The sequence below is a fragment of the Pogona vitticeps genome, chromosome 9 (assembly GCF_051106095.1).
Source record: "Pogona vitticeps strain Pit_001003342236 chromosome 9, PviZW2.1, whole genome shotgun sequence".
In the NCBI taxonomy this organism is placed as follows: domain Eukaryota; kingdom Metazoa; phylum Chordata; class Lepidosauria; order Squamata; family Agamidae; genus Pogona; species Pogona vitticeps.
In genome coordinates this window covers 18,183,123-18,203,138 of record NC_135791.1, presented here as the reverse complement: position 1 = coordinate 18,203,138, position 20,016 = coordinate 18,183,123, and the positions used below count along the sequence as shown (strand labels likewise).

At 44.8% G+C, this 20,016-nt stretch overlaps 1 protein-coding gene across 2 annotated transcripts; it reads left to right on the top strand.

Moving 5' to 3' along the window:
- The first annotated feature begins 8,482 nt into the window (after nt 1-8,482).
- Nucleotides 8,483-19,808, top strand: LOC144584314 (kielin/chordin-like protein). Of its 2 annotated transcripts, XM_078380246.1 has the most exons (4): nt 8,483-10,673; nt 11,605-14,535; nt 15,388-15,674; nt 17,384-19,808. In XM_078380246.1, the coding sequence occupies exons 2-4, from the start codon at nt 14,296-14,298 to the stop codon at nt 17,655-17,657; spliced, it is 801 nt and encodes a 266-aa protein (XP_078236372.1). In that variant the 5' UTR covers nt 8,483-10,673; nt 11,605-14,295; the 3' UTR covers nt 17,658-19,808. The 2 variants fall into 2 exon arrangements, with proteins under 2 accessions (XP_078236372.1, XP_078236373.1); XM_078380247.1 differs by lacking the exon at nt 8,483-10,673 and having other exon boundaries at nt 10,924-14,535.
- Nucleotides 19,809-20,016: the final 208 nt, after the last annotated feature.

Below are 20,016 nucleotides of genomic sequence, written 5' to 3'. Positions count from 1 at the left end.
TCGCTATACAACGAAATCGTTGTCAAGCGAAAGTAAAAAACCCATTAGAATGCATTAAAAACCGGTTAATGCATTCCAATGGGCGAAATACCTCATCGTCCAGCGATCCTCCATAGGGTGGCCATTTTCCGGTGCCTGTTAAGCGAGGAATCCATCCCATTTTGCACAGGGGGCAGCCATTTTGAAACCCGACAATCACCTGTTTTTATATCATCGTAATGTGAAGAATCGGTTCCCGGAGCAGGGGCCCAATTGTCGTGAAGCGAAAATTGCCCTTTGAAACATCATTTTGTGATCGCAAAAGCGATTGCAAAAACTCCATCGTAAAGCGGATTTGTCATGGAGTGGGGTAATCGTCAAGCGGGGCACCACTGTAGCTTCTTCCTAGAATAGCCTGACCTCTGAGTAGAATGAGGTTGGTGTCTCAGACGGCAGATGCTAGCATGTGAACCGAGGGCACCAGCAGAAGCCTCCTCTAGCCATTGCTCCAAATAACTGTGGGAATTCTTCTCAGTCAGAACACAGAGCTGTGTGACCTCTATAGCCTCCCCTGTAACCCTTAAATTAACTTCCTGGTCAGAGTTGCAAACAAGGTTAATATCCCATTTGTTGGTGTGAGGAGGTAAGGTTCAGCTTCATGTCCAGCAGTAGAAACTTGATCAGATAAAATATGCTGTTAGAAGCTGGTTGGTTGCCACCTGCAAGGCCGGCCCTACTATTTGGCAGGATGAAGCAACAGGTCCAGACAATGTATGCCTCGTCCTGACCTCACCCATTCTCCACTTTGTGCGCCATGCAGCCTGTTTATTGTTGAGTGTTCACTGGAAGGACAGATCTTGAAGCTGAGGCTCCAATACTTTGACCATCTCATGAGAAAGAGAAGACTCCCTGGAAAAGACCCTGATGTTGGGAAAGTGTGAAGGCAAGAGGAGAAGGGGACGATAGAGGACAAGATGGTTGGACAGTGTCATTGAAGCTGCCAACATGAATGTGGCCCAACTCTGGGAGGCAGTAGAAGACAGGAGGGCCTGGCGTGCTCTGGTCCATGGGGTCACAAAGAGTCGGACACGACTTAACAACAACAACAAACTAACCTGATGTCCTCTGGCGTAGTAAAGGACACGTATCCATTGTCAATTCTGAAGGAAGGTTCAACATCTTCTCAGGCAACTTCTGTATGTGGAATGGAAGATGGCCCCATTTCATCTTTTCTATTAGGAAGCCAAATGGCTGGCTCCGAGACTGAAGTGGGAGCCACTGCCCTCATTTTTTCTCCCAGGTGGGCAGAAGCATAAGGAAAAAACTATCTTGGCGCTCAGAAGCAATGTGATGCAATGGTTAGAATGCTGGACTGCAACTTGGGAATCCTGGATTCAAATTCACTCCTGGCCATGAAACTCATTACATGACATTGTTTGAGTCTCAGCCTCTCAGCCTGACCGTAAAAATAAAATGGTGGGGGAAGAGCATGATATGCCATCTTGAGATGATGGGAGGAAAGTAGGATATAAATGCAACTAGTAAAGACACTGAATAAATGAGAAGTGTTTGCAACAACTTGGAATCTCAGTACTATGAGGATGAGACCTCTGTTTCCTCTTCCAGCATGGCAGTCATATCTTGTTTCCCACATGATGTCCCATTCCTTTCTCAGGTTGATGGGAAACAGACCCTTTTGCCGATGGAATTGAAGTCCCTGGCCAACCTCACACGAAGGAGGAATGTAGTGATTTTGAGAGCCCATCCCAATCTGGAGGTCCAGTACAATGGCCGCCATGCTTTGTTTGTCCGAGTGAGTCCAGAATATTGGGGGAAGCTCCGTGGGATGTGTGGAAATTTCAATGGAATCCGTGGAGATGATAAGGTCCTGCCTGATGGGAAGAAAGCCAAAAATGATGCAGAGTTTGGCAATGCTTGGATATCAGACATCAGCCCCCCAAAGTATGATTTTCACATTTGTTTCATCTCTCTTTTGTTGGAGTTTTTGCAACCTCGCATGCTGCCTTTAGTTGGTTTGGCTGCAAGGGGCCTTCCTGAGCCAAATCAGTCAATCTACCCAGCACCAACCAATCATTCCTTCCCTGTCTCTGAATTCAAAGAAATCCCCATAGTTGTGTGTTCAGTTCATTTGTTCAAGATTTTCTCTTCCCAGTATGTTGCCCCTTGACATTGGATGGAATAAAGTTGAGGTTTCTGTGATGTAACTCACCACGGCTAATTGATGAGAGGCCAGGGTACATCTCGGTTGCCCAATTGGCTGCATGACCAACACATGTCTAAGACACACCCTGGCACCTCATCCATTAGGCACAATTATCCAGGACAAGTTATACCAACCTTATGTAAATTCCTGTGGGATTTTAGCCAATATCATTTATTCACTTGTTAAAAATTGTTTTAGAGATGTGATGAGAAAAATTGTGCTTTGTGATGGTTTGTGGTTCATGAAACATTTATTTTATCAGTAAATTACAAGTAGGCTGTCCTCCAGCTATAGTTGGACTTCAACTCCCAGCATTCCTCATCATAGCCTATGCTTGCAGTCCAACATCTTCTGGAAGGCCGTTGTTGCTTAACACCACAATAAGCTGTTCCTTGCATTTTCAGTTGCCTGAATGACCTGAGTAACCCCGAGCCTTGTATCAACAACATGCAAGAGTTTGAGCAAATGTGTGAAATCCTAAGAGATCGCTCCGGGCCTTTCTCAGAGTGTCACTGGCACGAAGACCCAGATCTCTATTATGAATCCTGTATCTACGACCTCTGCCATTATGGGCCAGGTAATCGTATGCCTTGTGCAGCCGTAGAAGCCTATGAAGAGATGTGCAAGATCCTTGGAGTACAGGTGGCGAGCTGGAGAAAGCTGCTAGGATGTGGTGAGCAAGGAACATGTTTTCCTCTTGGGTCACCCTGGTTGTGAGGAACAGGGGTCTATAGAGGGTCCTCTATTGAATTTGGAGGCCAGTCCAGGGCTTTGCAATGTGTCCTGAATTCTCCAGAGTTAGTTCTCTCCTTCACCCGACTTTTGGGGCCAGGACTTAAATTAATTTGTTAATGTGTACGTTTTATTTTGTATTGCAGAACAAAAGTGGTTACATCTTTTTTGTTTGTTTGTTTTCACTGATGTGCATGAAATTGAGAGATGTGTTGGAACAAGCCTGCCCCAAACCCAAACAGCTAACTTCAAGACATTGCATACTATGTCCTTTTAAGATTTGCTTGAAAAAAATGCAATCAGTTGAGTGCCCTGGATTCAAATCAATTTGTTTTGCCTTTGACTGGAACTATTACCTAGAGTTGTGGTTTCCAAACTTGGTTCCTCAGATGTTTTTGGTCTACAACTCCCAGAAGTCCTGGTCAGCACAGTTAGTGGTGAGGAATTTGGGGAGTTTTAGTCCGTGAACATCTGGAGAACCAAGGCTGGGGACCACTGTCCTAGAAAAATTGGGAGCATCTTTCATATTTGAAAGGGATGTAAGGGTGAGGATTATAGAACCTTCTCCTTTTCTCCTGGCATTTTTGGCTGGCAGTTTTAAGTTTTCAGCCAAGCTGTTTTGCTGTAAGTGCTTTCGAGTGTGTGTGTGTGGGGGGGCAGAGCTGCCCAGTGACAGAAAGGTTGGCCCTACCATTAGACAGAGTGAGGCAACCACCTCAAACCAGCTGTCTTAGTTTTTTGTTTAATTCCCATGGATTTTAAGTCTTCTGGGTCTTAAGAAGCTGAATCTGTGTCCTTTCGATTGATTTTGCTTTCTTTTCCTGCTTAGACATGACGTGCCCAGCCAATATGTATTATGACTTTTGTGGCACAGCCTGCCCTGCCACTTGCATGCAGCTGACTGCCCCCGTGGATTGTCCCAAGCCATGTGTGGCCGGATGCTTCTGTCAAGAAGGGCATGTTCTGAACGCCGGAGTCTGTGTTCCCCTGGGACAATGCGGCTGCAGGATGAATGGTTACCAGTATCAAGTGGGTGAGCAGGTGTTCCTGACCAACACCTGCAGCAAGAGGTGCACTTGCCAGCAGCCCGGCCACCCCATGGAGTGCCAGGAGCATGTGTGTGCGCTTCTAGAGAGATGCAAAGTGATGGATGGCATTCGGGGCTGTTACCCTGTGAAATACAGCACCATGTGGGCTTGGGGCTATATCCATTATATCACATTTGACGGCGTCACGTTTGACTACCGAGGGGTCTGCAGGTATGTGCTCAGCAGGTACTGTGGTCCTCCTGGTGAGCTTCCTGCTTTTACCATCCATGCGACCAATGAGCACAAAGGTTCGATTGCGGCATCTTGGACGAGACTGATTGAGCTGAATGTTTATGGACAATGTATCACTCTAGTGGGAGGCCAGGATGGCAAGATACAGGTAAGAGGATATATTTCACATCCTATGGACAACTGAATTCCCCCTGACCCAAGCCCCCTGGGCTGGCACTATATGTTGTGGATCAGCTTTTTACTTCTGGGTTATCCAGAAACTTCCCTGGAAAAGACCCTGATGTTAAGAAAATGTGAAGGAAAAGGCGAAGGGGACGACAGAGGACGAGATGGTTGGACAGTGTCATTGAAGCTACCAACATGAATTTTAATCAAATTCCAAGAGGCAGTGGAAGACAGGAGGGCCTGGCGTGCTCTGGTCCATGGGGTCACGAAGACTCGGACATGACTTAACAATTAAACAACAACAACAATATTTTAATGTGGTGAAAACAGATTGGCCGGCTGCCTCCCCCACAAGGGCAAAAACAGTGCTCACCAGTTAGTGGCAAGGTAGCTGGGAGGCCTCCCTGTCCTGACAACCAGCTGATCTTGCCTGGGAGGCCAGCTTCCATGACTCCATTTTGACTGCCAAGCCCCTGCTGCCTTTTCTCCTCCCCAGGGCTTGCTCGTCCAGAGAGCAGCTGGACAGTGGTGGCGCAAGGGAGTGCCCGCGGGCAGCGGGGAAGGCATTGAGGGTCTCCATGTCTCTCAAAGCTGGCCCCAGGCCAGGGGCTCCCATGCTCCTGAGCTGCCACTGAGGAGGTGGGAGGGCTCTCTGGTCTGGCTGAAGCCTGACTGCACTTTAAAACAGCGTTCATTGGGTATTTGGGAATCATCCAGCAACAAGCTTGCCATGCCCTTCTCAGCAGCTCTTGGGCATTTTCAGCCTCATCTTTCCTTTCCAGGAGAATGAATGGTCTCCTGGTTTTAAAGTGTAGTCTGGCTGGTGTCATGTGAAATGATTAAAGGGACAGTGGCCTTCAAACTAGTTTCAAGCAATTGAGTCTAGAATTAATTTGCTGATCAAAACATGTACTCTAATTGTTTTTACATTAGATACATTGCCCTAGGATTTCTTGTGGGTGAAGGTTAGTTAAGGGATCGGGGGGAAATGCACAGTCGAAATAAGCGACAAGTAATTTGGCTTGTCCGGTTTCAGAAGCTAAACAGGGTCAGCTCTGAGGAGTACATGAAGATCACCCGAAGAATAACAAGGAACTGTAGGTGGGGCTGGAAAAAAAATACATCCCTAAAGCCTTAGAGAACTGCTGCCAGTAATATGCCAGATGGACCAAGAGCCTAACACAGTAAAATGAATCTTCTATATGCTTTCAGACTTCGCACTACTATTAATTGTGCAGTACGAGGCCCAAAAATGTACCCAAAAGCGTGGAAAAAAATCATTTGAGCTAAGCATTTAGAAATGCATCAACTTAAGAGAAGATGTGTATAGAAATATATGTTTTGTTGGAATGTAAATGAAAAAGAATAAATGAGAAGGGAAAAAAATTGCAGACTAGGCATTGCTTGAGAAATTTACCCATAAATAATGAAATAATAATCATTTGCCATTAGGGCAATTCTGACTTAGAGAAACCCTCTTCATGCTTTTCCAGGTGTAGAGTACTCACAAGTGGTCTAGCACTACCCTTCCTCTGGGGGGCGCCCTAGGACTGTGCTGCTTCTCCAAAGCCACACAGGCTGGCTCTTCTCAGTGGGGAATCAAACTCTCAACCAACCTCTGGCTTCTGCAGGCTGATCCCTAAACCACTGAGCTATCTAGCCAGCTAGACTACAGGCTCCAAAATCCCCAAGCTAGCATGGCCAGGAGCCAAACTGCCTGCAGGGCTTTGGGAATAGTCGAGCAACAAGCTTGCCAAGCTCTCCTAAGCAGTTCTTAAACATTTTCAGCCCCATCTTTTGTCTTCCAGGTGAATGGTCTCCTGGTGAACCTGCCCATCACTCTTGCGACAGGGAAACTCTACGCTTATTATGACGGGTCCTTTGTCCACATCAAAACTGATTTTGGCCTCTCTCTTTCCTATGACTGGGGCACCTATGTGTCTGTTTCTGTTCCTGAGACTTACTCTGGGTCCCTCTGCGGCCTTGGGGGAGATTTCAACGGCATCCCCCAGGATGACCTCAGGACCTCTAATGGCTCTTTGGTGGAGGACGCCACCGCCTTCGCCAACAGCTGGAAGGATGCTGGGTCTCCATTCCACTGCACAGCTGTGGAGGACTCGCCCACCTGTAGTGAAGCTGAACTAGCTCAGTACAGAACCCCAGGTTCCTGTGGAGCTATTGCTGATATCAACGGACCATTTAAGGACTGTGATGATCCAGTGGGTGCTCAGGTCTTCTTGGAGAACTGTGTGAAGGACATGTGTGTCATGCACGGCAGCCATGATGTCATGTGCAAGATCTTCCAGAGCTATGCTTGGCAATGCCAGCTTAGCGGAAATGCCCTTCAACCATGGAGAGAGGTCGCTGGGTGTGGTAAGCAGTCACAGAATGTGATTTATGATAGAATTTTAATATGCGCAAATTTGTGGTTTTCGACTACAATTCCCAGAATCCTCCAGGAAGTGCAGCCACTGGGGGTTGCTGTCCAAAATCTCAAAATCTAGCCACTGCTAGCATTCTAGCTTTGCAGGATCAAAAAATGGAGCTACAGCGGGATGCAACTTTTTTGCGAGTGCTTAGAAGGAACTAGTTATATATAATACGTTTCTTGTATAAACAACACATGGGCTTCCAGTCATGCCAATACATGTTTATTGTTTAACTAGCTAAAGCTTTTGATGGCAATATCCTGCGCCATCTTCATCAGGGAAGGTAAAAAATTATTTGAGAAGGTAAAATATCATTTAAAATAAAGCTAACCTTAAATACACCAAAGCCAGCTGGGCAAATATACAGACCAAACTCAGGCAAATTAATATTAAAGAGCCAGTTCCCCCACATTGGTCAGTATTGTATAAGTTTCTTGTACGTACTTTTCTCTCTCTCTTGGTGATAATTTAAAAGTCCCATGCTGATGGTCCTTAAATATGTGTACGCCAAATGTGACACGGATAGTTTTCTGCCCTTGCCCACTCTTTCATCATTTGCCTCATGGGAAACTGACATGTCTGAAGAGGGAAAGCATCTTCTATCTCCACATGAGCCAGAACCCGCATTTTTGTGCATTACACTACTTAATATCATAACTTCACTCCTTTGAGCTATAACCGTAACTTTTAGTTACTTTCATGATGACAGGGATGTAACTTCATCCTTTACATGTGTACCAAAGGTCAGTTTCTTGTAGAATTCTGAAGCTTAGTTTGTTCGAGCTCCTAAAAGCTTACAATGCTAAAACACGGCTGCTTTTGAATAATGAGATAATAATGATTTTGTATCAAGAATTGTTATGATATTAATAACTTGCACCTTTGGGAGGCTTCAGTTCTATCGCAGAAACAAATTACTTCTTTTAAACAACTCTTCAAGCTCTATTTTTAAGGGTGTTACTTTTTCATTGTTATCCTTCCGTTCCTTCATTTTTTGTTCACATTGAAACATCGATGCAAATCCTTAAAAATAATGTCAGGAAGAAAATTATGTTGTATGATTTTTCCCCCCCAGAACTAGCTTGCCCACCAAACAGCCACTATGAATTCTGTGGCTCTCCCTGCCCTCCCTCCTGTGCTGAGCCTGGGGGCCCCAACAGCTGCCAGCTGCCTGCATGTGTGGAAGGATGCCACTGTGACCCTGGCTTTGTTCTGAGTGGCACCGACTGTGTGCCTCAAGAACAGTGTGGCTGCACCTACAAGGGCCGCTATTACCGGCAAGGACAAACGTTCTTCCTGGAAGGAGAAAATTGCCAAAAACTCTACCGATGTGATGGATCCGTCTCTGCTGTTGATGGCGCCGGTTCCCTGTGCAGTTCTGGAGAATTCTGTGGCATCCAGAAGGGAGTGTACGGGTGCCACCCGCTGTCAGAGGGCACCTGCCAGGTGTCTGGGTTTCTCCACTACACCACTTTCGATGGGTGGCGTTATAATTTTCAAGGCACCTCTACAGATGTCTTGGTAGAATTTTGTGGTGCATCCAAAGCACCAACTTCCTTTAGGGTAGAGGTGAAGAACGAGAAGCTGTCCGGCTATCCTTTACCCGTGACGTCGGAGGTCTTTGTGCTGGTGAACAACACGCAGGTCCATCTGCAGAGAGGACACCAGGGAACAGTCAAGGTAAGGAGATAAATTAAATGTCCACGGGGTCACATGGAACAGTTAGGAGGTCCAGTGTAGTGTGGAGTGGTTAAGAATCCAACTGGGAAATGGAAGATCCCTGTCATCAGATCATGGAACACGGTAATCCCTGATGTGTGTGATCTCTCAGGTTTACCTACCTTCACCCCACGAGTAGTTGTGAGGTTAATTGGGGAGGAGACCACACATAACACCTAGAGCATCTCATACAAAACGCAGGGGATCCTGTAAAAAAGACCCCTCTGATAATGATGTTTTATACAGTGGTGCCTCGCTTAACGACAATAATCCGTTCCAGGAAAATCATCGTTAAGCAAAAACATCGTAAAGTGAAATTAAAAACCCCATTGAAATGCATTGAAACCCGTTCAGTGCGTTCCAATGAGGTAAAAACTCACCGTCCAGCGAAGATCCTCCATACGTCGGCCATTTTTGCTGCCTGTATAGCGAAGAATCCATCCCTAAGCACAGTGGGGAGCCATTTTAAGCACCCGGCGGCCATTTTGAAAACCTGGCAATCAGCTGTTTTTGATCGTCGTAAAGCGAAAATCGGTTCCCAAAGCAGGGAACCGATCATTGCTAAGCGAAATTCCCCCATTTAGACCATCGTTTTGTGATTGCAATTGCGATCTCAAAAAGATCATCGTAAAGCGGATTCATCGTAATGCGGGGTAATCGTTAAGCAAGGCACCACTGTATAGACTTGAATCCTGGCTCTTGTAGTCTGGTGAAATAGTTACAATTTTTCTAGTGATCTCTGATGTGCTCTCCTGAACAACAGAAGAATACCCTAAATAGCTCAAGAACCTTCAGATCACAGGATTCCGTATGATAGATGTTGATTCAATTTCTGGTATCAAATTTTTATAATACAGCACAGCATAAGTAGTGACATAGAGAGCCAGGGCTTGTGGGGTTGAAGCCTAGGACTTTCTGAATAGCAGTAATTATGACATTACCAACCATGCCTGCTTGCGTCTTCTTTTTGAGCTTAGCTGCCACTCCCAGGAACAATATACGGTTGTGAGCTATCGCTGTTGTAAAGCCAAGTATTTAAGAGTGGCTTGGTCTTACATGAGGGACGTGGTGGCGCTGCGTGTTAACCCACAGAAGCCTCTGTGCTGCGAGGTCAGAAGACCAGCAGTCATAAGATTGAATCCACGTGACGGAGGGAGCTCCCGTTGCTTGTCCCAGCTCCTGCCAACCTAGCCGTTCGAAAGCATGTAAAAATGCAAGCGGATAAATAGGTACCACCTCAGTGGGAAGGTAACGGCATTCTGTGTCTAGTCACGCTGGCTACCTGAACACAGAAACTGTCTTCGGACTAATGCTGGCTCTATGGATTGGAAATGGGGATGAGCACCGCGGCCTAGAGTCAGACACAACTGGAGTAAATGTCAAGGGGAACCTTTACCTTTACCTGGTCTTAAATGAGCAACTGAAATCCATTAATTTGACAGCACACCTGCTCATTTGTTGAGATGGACTGGCCTAGCAGCCTGCGTTTAGGAGGGTGCAGGACTATCATGATGCGCCCCTGCACTTTCAAATTTACCACAATGCCACTGAGCACAGATACTTTCCTGCTTTGCTTGTTTCCTTTCACTCAGATTGACAAAGTGGCTGTAAACCTCCCCGTGAAAATCTCGGTACTAGGAACCACCATCTATCAGCATGGCTTTCAAATAATTTTAAAAACAGAATTTGGGCTAATGGTGAGCTATGACTTGCACCGAAATCTGTTTATCACATTGTCCCCTGAATACCGCGGCCAGATATGTGGACTGTGCGGAAACTTCAATGGAATTATCAGCGATGATTTTGTGACGGGAAATGACTCTACAACAAAGACCCCCTTGGATTATGCTTTAGTGACAGCTTCTGGTGGCCTTGATCAATATTCTGCTTCCACACCTGCATTTGAGGATAGGCAGCGTCTTTTCCACTTGAAATCCATGTGCTGGATCATTCAGAATCCAGATGGCCCACTAGCCTCCTGCCACTCTAAAGTTGATCCAGAGGCATATCTGACGGATTGCATTTTTGACCTTTTCTTCTCTGCTGAGGACATGGATGTTCTGTGTCATTCCATCGAGATGTATGTAATGGCTTGTCAGCAAGCCAATGTCACCATTTCTCCTTGGAGGAGAGAGAATTTCTGCAGTAAGTAAAAGCCACACTGGCTTCATACATTTGATCTGTTACAGAATTTTAAATGACGGTTAAATTCCTCTAGCTGCACAGCAGAAGTGCAAAGATTCACAGAGCAGAATAGCTTCAGGTTTCCAAGATTAGTCCACTCCTTTTCTCATTAACTGGCATTTACCCATCTCAATAGCTCACTCTGAAACATTAATAGGAAAAAGAATAAAAGGTTTCATTACTTACTATTTAACAGATCAACAGCAAACTAACAAACAGACTGACTGCTTCCAATAGAATTCAACTGACTAAAGGCAAGGAAAAAGCACTGAGCAGAGAGGCGGGACTCTCTTTGAATTCAGAGGCATGGAAAGAATGATTGGCTAGTGCTGGATGGATTGATAGTCATCCCAGTCCTGAAAAATCCCTCCCAGCCGAACCTACGAAAGGCAGCATGTGAGGTTGCTAACATTCCAACAAGACCAACACTGGTACTGAACTGTAATTTCTTAGAATTCTGTAGCAAATTGGACTAAACTATTATTTAATAGTCATGAAATGCTAGGGAAATTCCTCTTTAAATCTAAGGGAACATTCCACCCTAACTCCATTCTGTACAGAAAGCCAGCCTGTGGTAGAGATGAAGGAATCTTTTGTTTCAGTTTCTTTTTCTAAAAATTATCCAGAATTCACAGATTTCTTCCTATCTAGAATGGAAAGAACCTGAGATTAAAACAATTTGGATATGGAATATATAAATGGCGTATGAACAGAAAATGTAATATTAACACCAGGAATTAAAAGGTTGGCATTTTTTTTTTGCTTCTCACAAAAAGGGGAAGTGAGGATACAGTGGACAAGATTTAAGACAAACTGAAAATAGTTTCTGATATAAATAAGGCATTTAAAACAAATTAAAAATCAGATTTCGTGTCTCCTCTTCCTTGGGCAGGTTTGGACTGCCAGCCTAATAGCCACTATGAGCCCTGTCGGCCTCCTTGCCAAGATTTCTGTTCTCATACTGAAATTGAGCCACACTGTCTTCATACCTGCTCCGAAGGGTGCTTCTGTGATGGAGGCCACCTACGCAGTGGGGACAGCTGCGTCCCAGGAGATCAGTGTGGCTGCGTACACAATGGGTTGCATTATAAGGTAAGGAGATCCTGTATCCCTTTCTCCTCCCATGGTATGGCCAAGCTGGCGTCATCATTAGACCTGCCAGGTCTCAGAGCATCAGATGAAATCTCACGAGGTGGCACTGCTTCTCCAGAGGAGCAGATCAATGTCCCGAGAAGACCTATTGAAGGAGCAGAATAGATCACAGAAGTTAAGTTAATCATATAAGTTAAATAAATAAATAAAAAGTATCATGGAGTTGGAAGCGGCCTATAAAACCTTCCAGCCCAACTCCTTGCTTGGTGCAGGAATCCAAATCAATGCTGATCTAATGGTTGTCCAATTTTCTCTTTAACTCACCACCTCCTGAGGCCATGGATACCATCGTTGTACTGCTCTAACAGTTGAGAAGTTTTTCCTGATAATCAGCCTAAATCTAGCTTCCTGTAGCTTGAGTCCGTTATTTTACGTTGCCTGCACTCTGGAATGACTGAGAACAGATCCTGCCCCTCCTCTGTATGACAGCCTTTCAAATATTTGAAAAGTGTTATCCTATCACCCCTCAGTCTTCTTTTCTCAAGGCTAAACATCAGCCTTTCCCCATAAGGCTTGGTTTCCAGTCCCCTGGATCATCCTTGTTGCCCTCCTCTGAACTTGTTCCAGTTTGTTGCCATCCTTCTTATAGACGAGTGTGATGAATGTGACAATGCGAGTGAGGTGCTTTAAAAGTCAAAGCCATCATTCCCTGCTGGGTCACGCATTCACAACAGAACTGTGTTCATGTTGAGCTTCCTTCCTTCCCAACCCTAACCGTAACCCTTCCCTACCCTTTGTGACGTCACAGAGTTTGGAGACCATTTGGGGAAGCATTCCTCTCGGCCTTGCCACCCTTACAGGTACATTTGATAAGACAGGGAGGTTTTAGTGGCTGCTCCTAAGCCTTTGGAACTCTTTTCCAAGGGCAACTACTTTGACCCTCTCCATGTTGCCCTTCCACTTGCAGACAATGACTTTACTTTCCAGGCAGGTTTTTGACAACTGAAAGAGGTTTTTAGGACATTTACTTCCTCCTGTTGTTCTTTCAAATTGCTTTCATTGTTTTAAAGTACCCCGAACTGTTTCAGCTTAGTGATTTCTTTAATATGGTAAGCATTATCAATTTGATACTGCCTGAAACCCTCATCATAGGCAACAATCAATTTTTGGTAATTAAAAACCTCCTCCTTCTGGCCCATGGATTTCTAACTCGAGGGTAATCACTCTCATCATGAGGAAGCCAAGAGAACTGTGGGATGGAAGGATGAGGTCTTTAATTGTCAAAAAGCAGTATCAGGGGATCACATTACCAGCAGAAGTAATACAGTAATTGAAGACTTCCTCCTCCTATCCTGCTGCTCCCACACTTTCAAGCAATGAAAGGAATTACATGAAGTTGGAAAAGCCATGTGGTGGAAGCAGAAAGTTTTAAAATACCAAAAATCACCCCCTGTGCAAGGCATAAATTGTGGAACCAAATTTCAGCCATTATATTTTAATTACTCTCTTGCATCTTAGGGCTTTTCTTGCTGCACCTTTGTCTAAACATTCTGTAAACAGTTATGGATGTTAAACAAACAAAGAAACAAAAGCAGAACACCCTCCAGAGGTTAGCTGCATTGCCGAGTAGATATGTCTTGTTTCCTATGAAGTATAATTGGAGTCTAACTCTGTGACTAAGGTGAAGATTGAAAAAAGTAAGAAAAAAACAGGAGGCTGATTTGCATACACATTGAATGCTAATTTATAGGTATAGGTGCAGAATTAATAGCGATTGTTACCATTTAAACAGAATTATATTGGATTGCACCTGAGTGGAAGAGTCTTTGACTAGAAAACCTGTGTCAACTCTGAAGGTACTGCCAACAGTAGCTATGCAACTCCAAGATCCTTGCTATCATCCTTGTAGTTTGTTAACTTGAAATCAGCTTTAGATTGTACGGCTCCTCAATTACAGGACACCTTGGATAGCTCAGTGGTTTAGGCACCTGCCTGCAGAACCAGAGGTTGGCAGTTTGATTCCCCGACTGTGCCTCCTGCGATTGGGACCAGCCTATGTGGCCTTGGGCAAGCTACACAGTCCCAGGGCAGCCCCAGAAGAAGGGAACTTCTGTGCATTTTTTACCTAGAAAACCCTCCAAAAGGTCACCATAAGTCAGAATTGACTTGACTGCATACTATTATTGTTATTGTTATTTTGTTGTTGTTTTTTAAAAAAGGATTCTCCTTTGGCAGCTTTCAGATGGAAGGCTGTCCTCCATAAAACCTCATATATCTCCATACAAGGTCAACCTACCTGTGACTCTTTCCTCTTCATTTCCTTTTGTTACTTTTGCAGATTGGGGAGCATGTCTGGCTTTCCAATTGCCAGGAAAGGTGTCGCTGTGATAGCTCTTCCGATTTTCACTGCATCCCATCGAGTTGTCCCCCTGGCCAGAAGTGCGTGGTGAAAGATGGGAGACTGGGCTGTCATACTGAGTGGGGGACATGCATGGTGACTGGAGATCCTCATTACTTTATGTTTGATGGTGGTGTGGCACATTTCCAGGGCACTTGTGCCTATGAGCTCTCCAGGACATCCCATGACTCTGTTCCCTTCTTCTACCGGGTAGTCGCAGAGAACAGTCACCGGGGAAACCCTTCCGTGTCTTTCGTGACCCGAGTGGAGGTCTGGCTGAACAACGGCACACTCAGCTTTCACATTGTCCTAGGAAGTGGTCACGCTGTAGAGGTAGGTGGAAGGTTTAGTGTGTGTGATACTAACTGTTGGAAAGGTGGGGTTGAAATCTGCTGAAACAGGGATGAAGAACCTTTGGCCCCACCTAGCATGGAAAATGCTAATGGTTTGTGGGAGTTGTAGTCTGAAAATCTGAAGAGTAAATGTTCCCCACTCCTAATTTTAGACAAGTTAGCCCCTGTTCTCTGCAGCCCCTGGCTTTTATGAATATATGTTGCAGAGTTGGTTAAATTCCTCTAGCTGTGCAGCAGAAGTGCAGGGACTCAACAGAGTGGATTAGCTTCAGGTTCCCCAGATTAGTCCACCCCTTTTCTCATTGACCATCTCAATAATTTATTCTGAGACATCCATAGTAGAAAGAAAAAAAGGTCTCATTAGTTACAGCTAAACAGATCAAACAGCAAACTGACAAACGTGACTGCTTTCAACAATAGACCTTGAGAGGGAAAAAGCATCGGGCGTAGTGATGGGGCTCTCTTTGAATTCAAAAGCAGGAGGGAATGACTGTTTATTGCTGGATAAATTGATAGCTACCCCAGCCCAAAAAGGTTCCTCTAAGCTACACCTTCTAGAGGCAGCATAAAAGGTTGCAAAAGCTCTACCAGTATGTTTATTACAAACTGAGTACCAAAGTAGAATGTATCTACATCACTTATTGCTGTCAGATACCCCTTGAACTGTTATAGCTTTATCCTATGGAATCCTGGGATCTATTGTTTAGCGAGGTGCTTAGAATCCTCATTTTTCTAAGAGCTCTACTGCTTCCCCTGATTAAAAGCTGCACAGCATTCTGACAATAGCAGATCAAGCCACACTTACAGCACCCACTCTGATTTTCTCTTTCAGGTCAATCAGGAGACAGTACAACTGCCCCATCCCTTGGGGCACATGGGCTCTATTGCCAAGATCAAAAATAAGGTGACCATAAAAGCACAGGCCAATTTGGAGGTTCAGTATGATGGACGTCATACCCTGTTGATCCACGTGGGACCGGAGTACCAGGGGAAGGTCTCTGGGATGTGCGGGAACTTCAACGGCATCCGTAGAGATGATAAAGTCCTGCCTGATGGGAACAGAGCACAGAATGATGGGCAGTTTGGGAATGCCTGGAAGGCCAATACCAGCCCAGCAGGGTGAGAGGGCAACATATCGCAGGGGTTCGGTACTAAGCCTTACAGATCTTGCTCCGAAGCCGTCCTGAGAGTCCCTGGAGAGTGACCTCTCGAGGCGGAGGGAGAAAATGTTTTTTTTAAAAGAGCTTTCTTTTCTTCCTGCCCAGCGGGGGGCAGTGTAACATGATACTAAGGTAACAGAGGCTGTGCCAACTTGGGGTGTCCTGGTGTGTTGGAGAATAGTTCCCATCATCCTGGACTAGTAAGGCCATCAGAATTGTGGCTATTCTCTATGGAAATAAGCGCTTTGTTTATCCGCTAAATGGCGTTCCGTGTCTATTCACACTGGCCACGTGACCATGGAAGATTGTCTGTGGACAAAACGCTAGCTCTATGGGTTGGGAACGGAGATGAGCACCGCCCCCTAGAGTCGGACAGGACTGGACAAATTGTCAAGGGGAACCTTTGCCTTTACTTTTTATCCGCTATTTCCAGCATCCTTGCGGGGTGGAGTGGAACCAATCCACCATGGACATCACAGTCCTACTGTATTATTTAGACAAGGGTGGGCAACCTTATTTTATGCTGAAGGTCATATTCCTTTGGGTATAACCCACTGAGGGATGTATGCTGTCAGTGGGCAAGGCTGAAGCCTTGCTTTATTCTTGCCACCGAAATGCTGACTGTGGGTTCTTTAGGATGACCATGGTTAGTGTTCTTTTGCTAGTCACAGCAAGAGTAAGCTCACAGATTCAGCTGGATAGACATCAGTGTTGGCTTACCCTTCAGCAATTAAAGGTCCACCTTCCAGGCGGAAGCTGCAATAGGACACTGGCCTTTGTCATTACAATCGGAGCTCCTTGTTTTTTGTAAGAGAAGGAGCTTCCAAAGCTGCAAATAAGCAAGCTTTGGTTTGGTGATTGGTTAGTAGTAGATAAACCTCACCATGGTTTACAGATTGCTTGCTTGATCCAAGGAAGTTTGAACAGTAAATTAGACTAAAGTAGGCTCACTGAATCAGTGGAGATTTACCATATTTTTCCATGTATAAGACACCCCATGTATAAGACACCCCCACTTTTCTAATCCGAAATTAAGTGGGGCTTAGCAAGGGTGGGGGGAAAGGGATCAAAGCGCTGTAGGATAGCTTTGATCCCTGCTTTCCCCTCCACTTGTTTTTGTTCTCTCCTCAGATTACTTCCATGTATAAGACAACCTTCAATTTTTAGCCTAAAGATTTTAGACAAAAGTATAGTCTTATACACAGAAAATACGGTACTGAGTAAGCTGCTTCATTAAGTTCAGTTGCTTTGATGGGCCTGCTCTAGTGTGATTTACTGTGCTATGCAACAGGATTTTGTCCCATGTATCTTAGGACTGAGAATATTTTATCCCTTTCTAATAAGAAAGGTGGATACCCAGCATGGTATAGCGGGTAGAGTGATGGGCTAGGACTCAGGCGGCCTGGGTTCAAATCCCTGTTCAGCCATGCAAGAGGAGTGGAACTGGGAAAACCATTCCTTATATATCTCACTTACCTTGAAAGACCTATTAGGGTTGCTCTAGATTGCTTCCAAATTGATAGCACACAACAACAACAACAACAACAACAACAACAACAACAACAACAACAACAACAACAACAACAACAACAACAACAACAACAACAACAACAAAGGGGGAGGCTGTTTCTATCTAACCCTTAGGGCTGTCTGTCTTTTCTCTTTCAGGTGCCTGGATGACCCGGCAACCTTGGAGCCCTGCAAAGATTCTCAGCAGCATGAATGGCTGTGTGGGGTCTTGCTGAGCCGATCAGGGCCATTTGCCGAGTGCCACTGGCATGTGGACCCTTCTCCGTTTTATTCCTCCTGCTTGTATGACTTGTGTCACTACAGGACAGCTCACGGGATGCTGTGCATGGCCCTCGGTGCTTATGAAGAAATGTGCCTCCTTCATGGAGTCCAGGCTGGAGGCTGGAGGGCAATCACTCAATGCCGTGAGTAGCCACGTGGACATCTATCCATTCCATCCCTGTTGTGTTTTCCCAGATTCCATCAGAATTTTTTTCTCTTTATCGATTACTGGATGGGTGGTGTGTAGAGATGGGCACGAAATGGTGATGTGCTTAAATTAATGATTTGTCAATGTCAACAAATAACGAATTTATGGTTTTTTCCTGACAAATCAATTCCTTGATGAGTCAATTCCTTTTTGCCTTTAAAACCATATAAAAGAGCCCCCCACCCGGGAAAGTGCCCTTTAGCAGCAGGCTTGGGGGGAACCCGATCTTCACCAAACTTGGAGGGATTGTAGAGGAGAGTCTGTAGAAGCTTCTCTGTGATTTTGGTGTCTCTAGATGCCTGTGAGGCCATTTTACAGCCCAACAAATCAATGAATCAAAAGCATAAAAATTCATTGATTCGTTTTTGTCAGGGGGCATAAATTTGGACGATTATGAATCAACAAATTAGCAATTTTTAAAGATGATTATTTTTAAATTTGTGCCCATCTCTAATGGTGAGATTCCCCACTTCCTATACAGAAACGTGTGTATATTTTGCTGCAACATTCCTTCGCTTGAACAAATTTTTCACACACTTTCCTTCTCCGTAATGTAGCCATAAGCACTTTTCACATATATGCACTTCTAATAACGCATAGTTTAAAATCCTGCACATGTTTTTATTCTCTGAAACAAGTAATAAGGTAGGTTCATTTTTAGAGCTTGGAACAGTGGGGTTCTCAACTACAGATCCAAAACTGGAGATGCTGAGAACTTTAATCCAGAAAAAGGAACATACAGTATATAAATTCAGTCTAAAGTGATTATCAAGAAATTGCAAAGATGTACACAGTCTATCTAAATCTGGCATTCTCATCATCCAATATTTCCATTCAGAAATGGTTTATTTCCAAATGAGGGTTCCCATGAGTCTAGTATAGTGATGGGCAAACGTGGGTAAGCCTGCAGGGAGGAGGTGAAATGTTTGCCCTTCAGCATTCTTTGTGGGCTCTGCCCAGGCCAGAAGGGGCCAGAAATGCCCCCCTCCAAGAAATAAAATCAAAACAAAAAACCCTGGAAGGATCCAGACATCTACTGTAAGTTTTGATTCAGGTGGGGATGGCTAAGGATGGCTTAAGAACCACCTAAGCTGTTTAATATAAAAAAACTATGCAGTGGCTAAAATCCTGTTGTACAGCTCCACGTGCAGAATGGTGATGATGCCATCAGCAGCTGCCAATCACAATTGGTTTGAAGCTTCCTTGGGGACCTCGGGGTTCACACAACTCTGTTGCATTGTATACAGGTCTCATGAAGATATCATCATTGTTGTGCAAGTGATTGTGTGTGTGTACGGGTGTGTGTGTGTGTTCACATAGTCTGGAAGCTGCAGCTATGGCCCTGGTGCTAGTCACACCTTGGCTGCTCCTCCAACAACAACAACAACTAGAAAAAGATGAAAAATGAAGGGTTGTGGTGACTCAGGCATATTGAAAATCTCAAGTACGGAAGGACCATATGGGGGATTGGTTCCAAGCCCCTGTGGTTGCCGAAAACCCACAGATAATCCTGACCCTGTACATAACATGGTCTCTTGCTTCCTCTAGTGGTCAGTTCTGGTAATTACCTTGTGGAAATAGGTATTTCTCGGGGTTTTTCTTCTATTTAACATTTTTAATATTTTCAGACTGTGGATAAATGAAACCATGGATACTGATTCTGTGCATATGGGGGCCTTAGTCTGCAGGACCTGGTGTACGGGTACTACTGAAACTTCTGTTCTCTTTCCAGCTGCGACCGACCCATGTGTTGACTTAGCTTGTGGAAAGAACGAATGGTGTGGAGAAAAGGAAGGGAGGTGGGGCTGCTTCTGCCAGGATGACAATGGCCCTGCCCAGAAGGCTGATTATGGTAAACAAAAAGTTTTAGCGTTATGCATTTTTTCTCTTAAACAAAACCCAGAATCACAATACCTTTGAAACATAGATCTGTGTCAAAGAATTGGGTGTGTTTAGCCTTGAGGAAAAAAGACTGAGGAGAGATATGATTATACTTTTCAAATGCTTGAAAAGCTGTCATACAGAGGAGGGGCAAGATCTGTTCTCAGTCATCCCAGAGGGCAGGACACCCAACAATGGGCTCAAGTTACAGGAAGCGAGGTTTTGGTTGAATATCAGGAAAACCTTCCCACCTGTTACAGTAGAACCAATTACTTTGAGAGGTGGTGAGTGTTCCAACACTGGAGGCATTCAGGAGAAATTTAGGCAACCATTTGCTAGATATCTTTTCATTTGGATGTCTGCATTCAGCGGGGAGTTGGACTTGATGGCCTTACAGCCCTTTCCAACTTTATTATTCTAT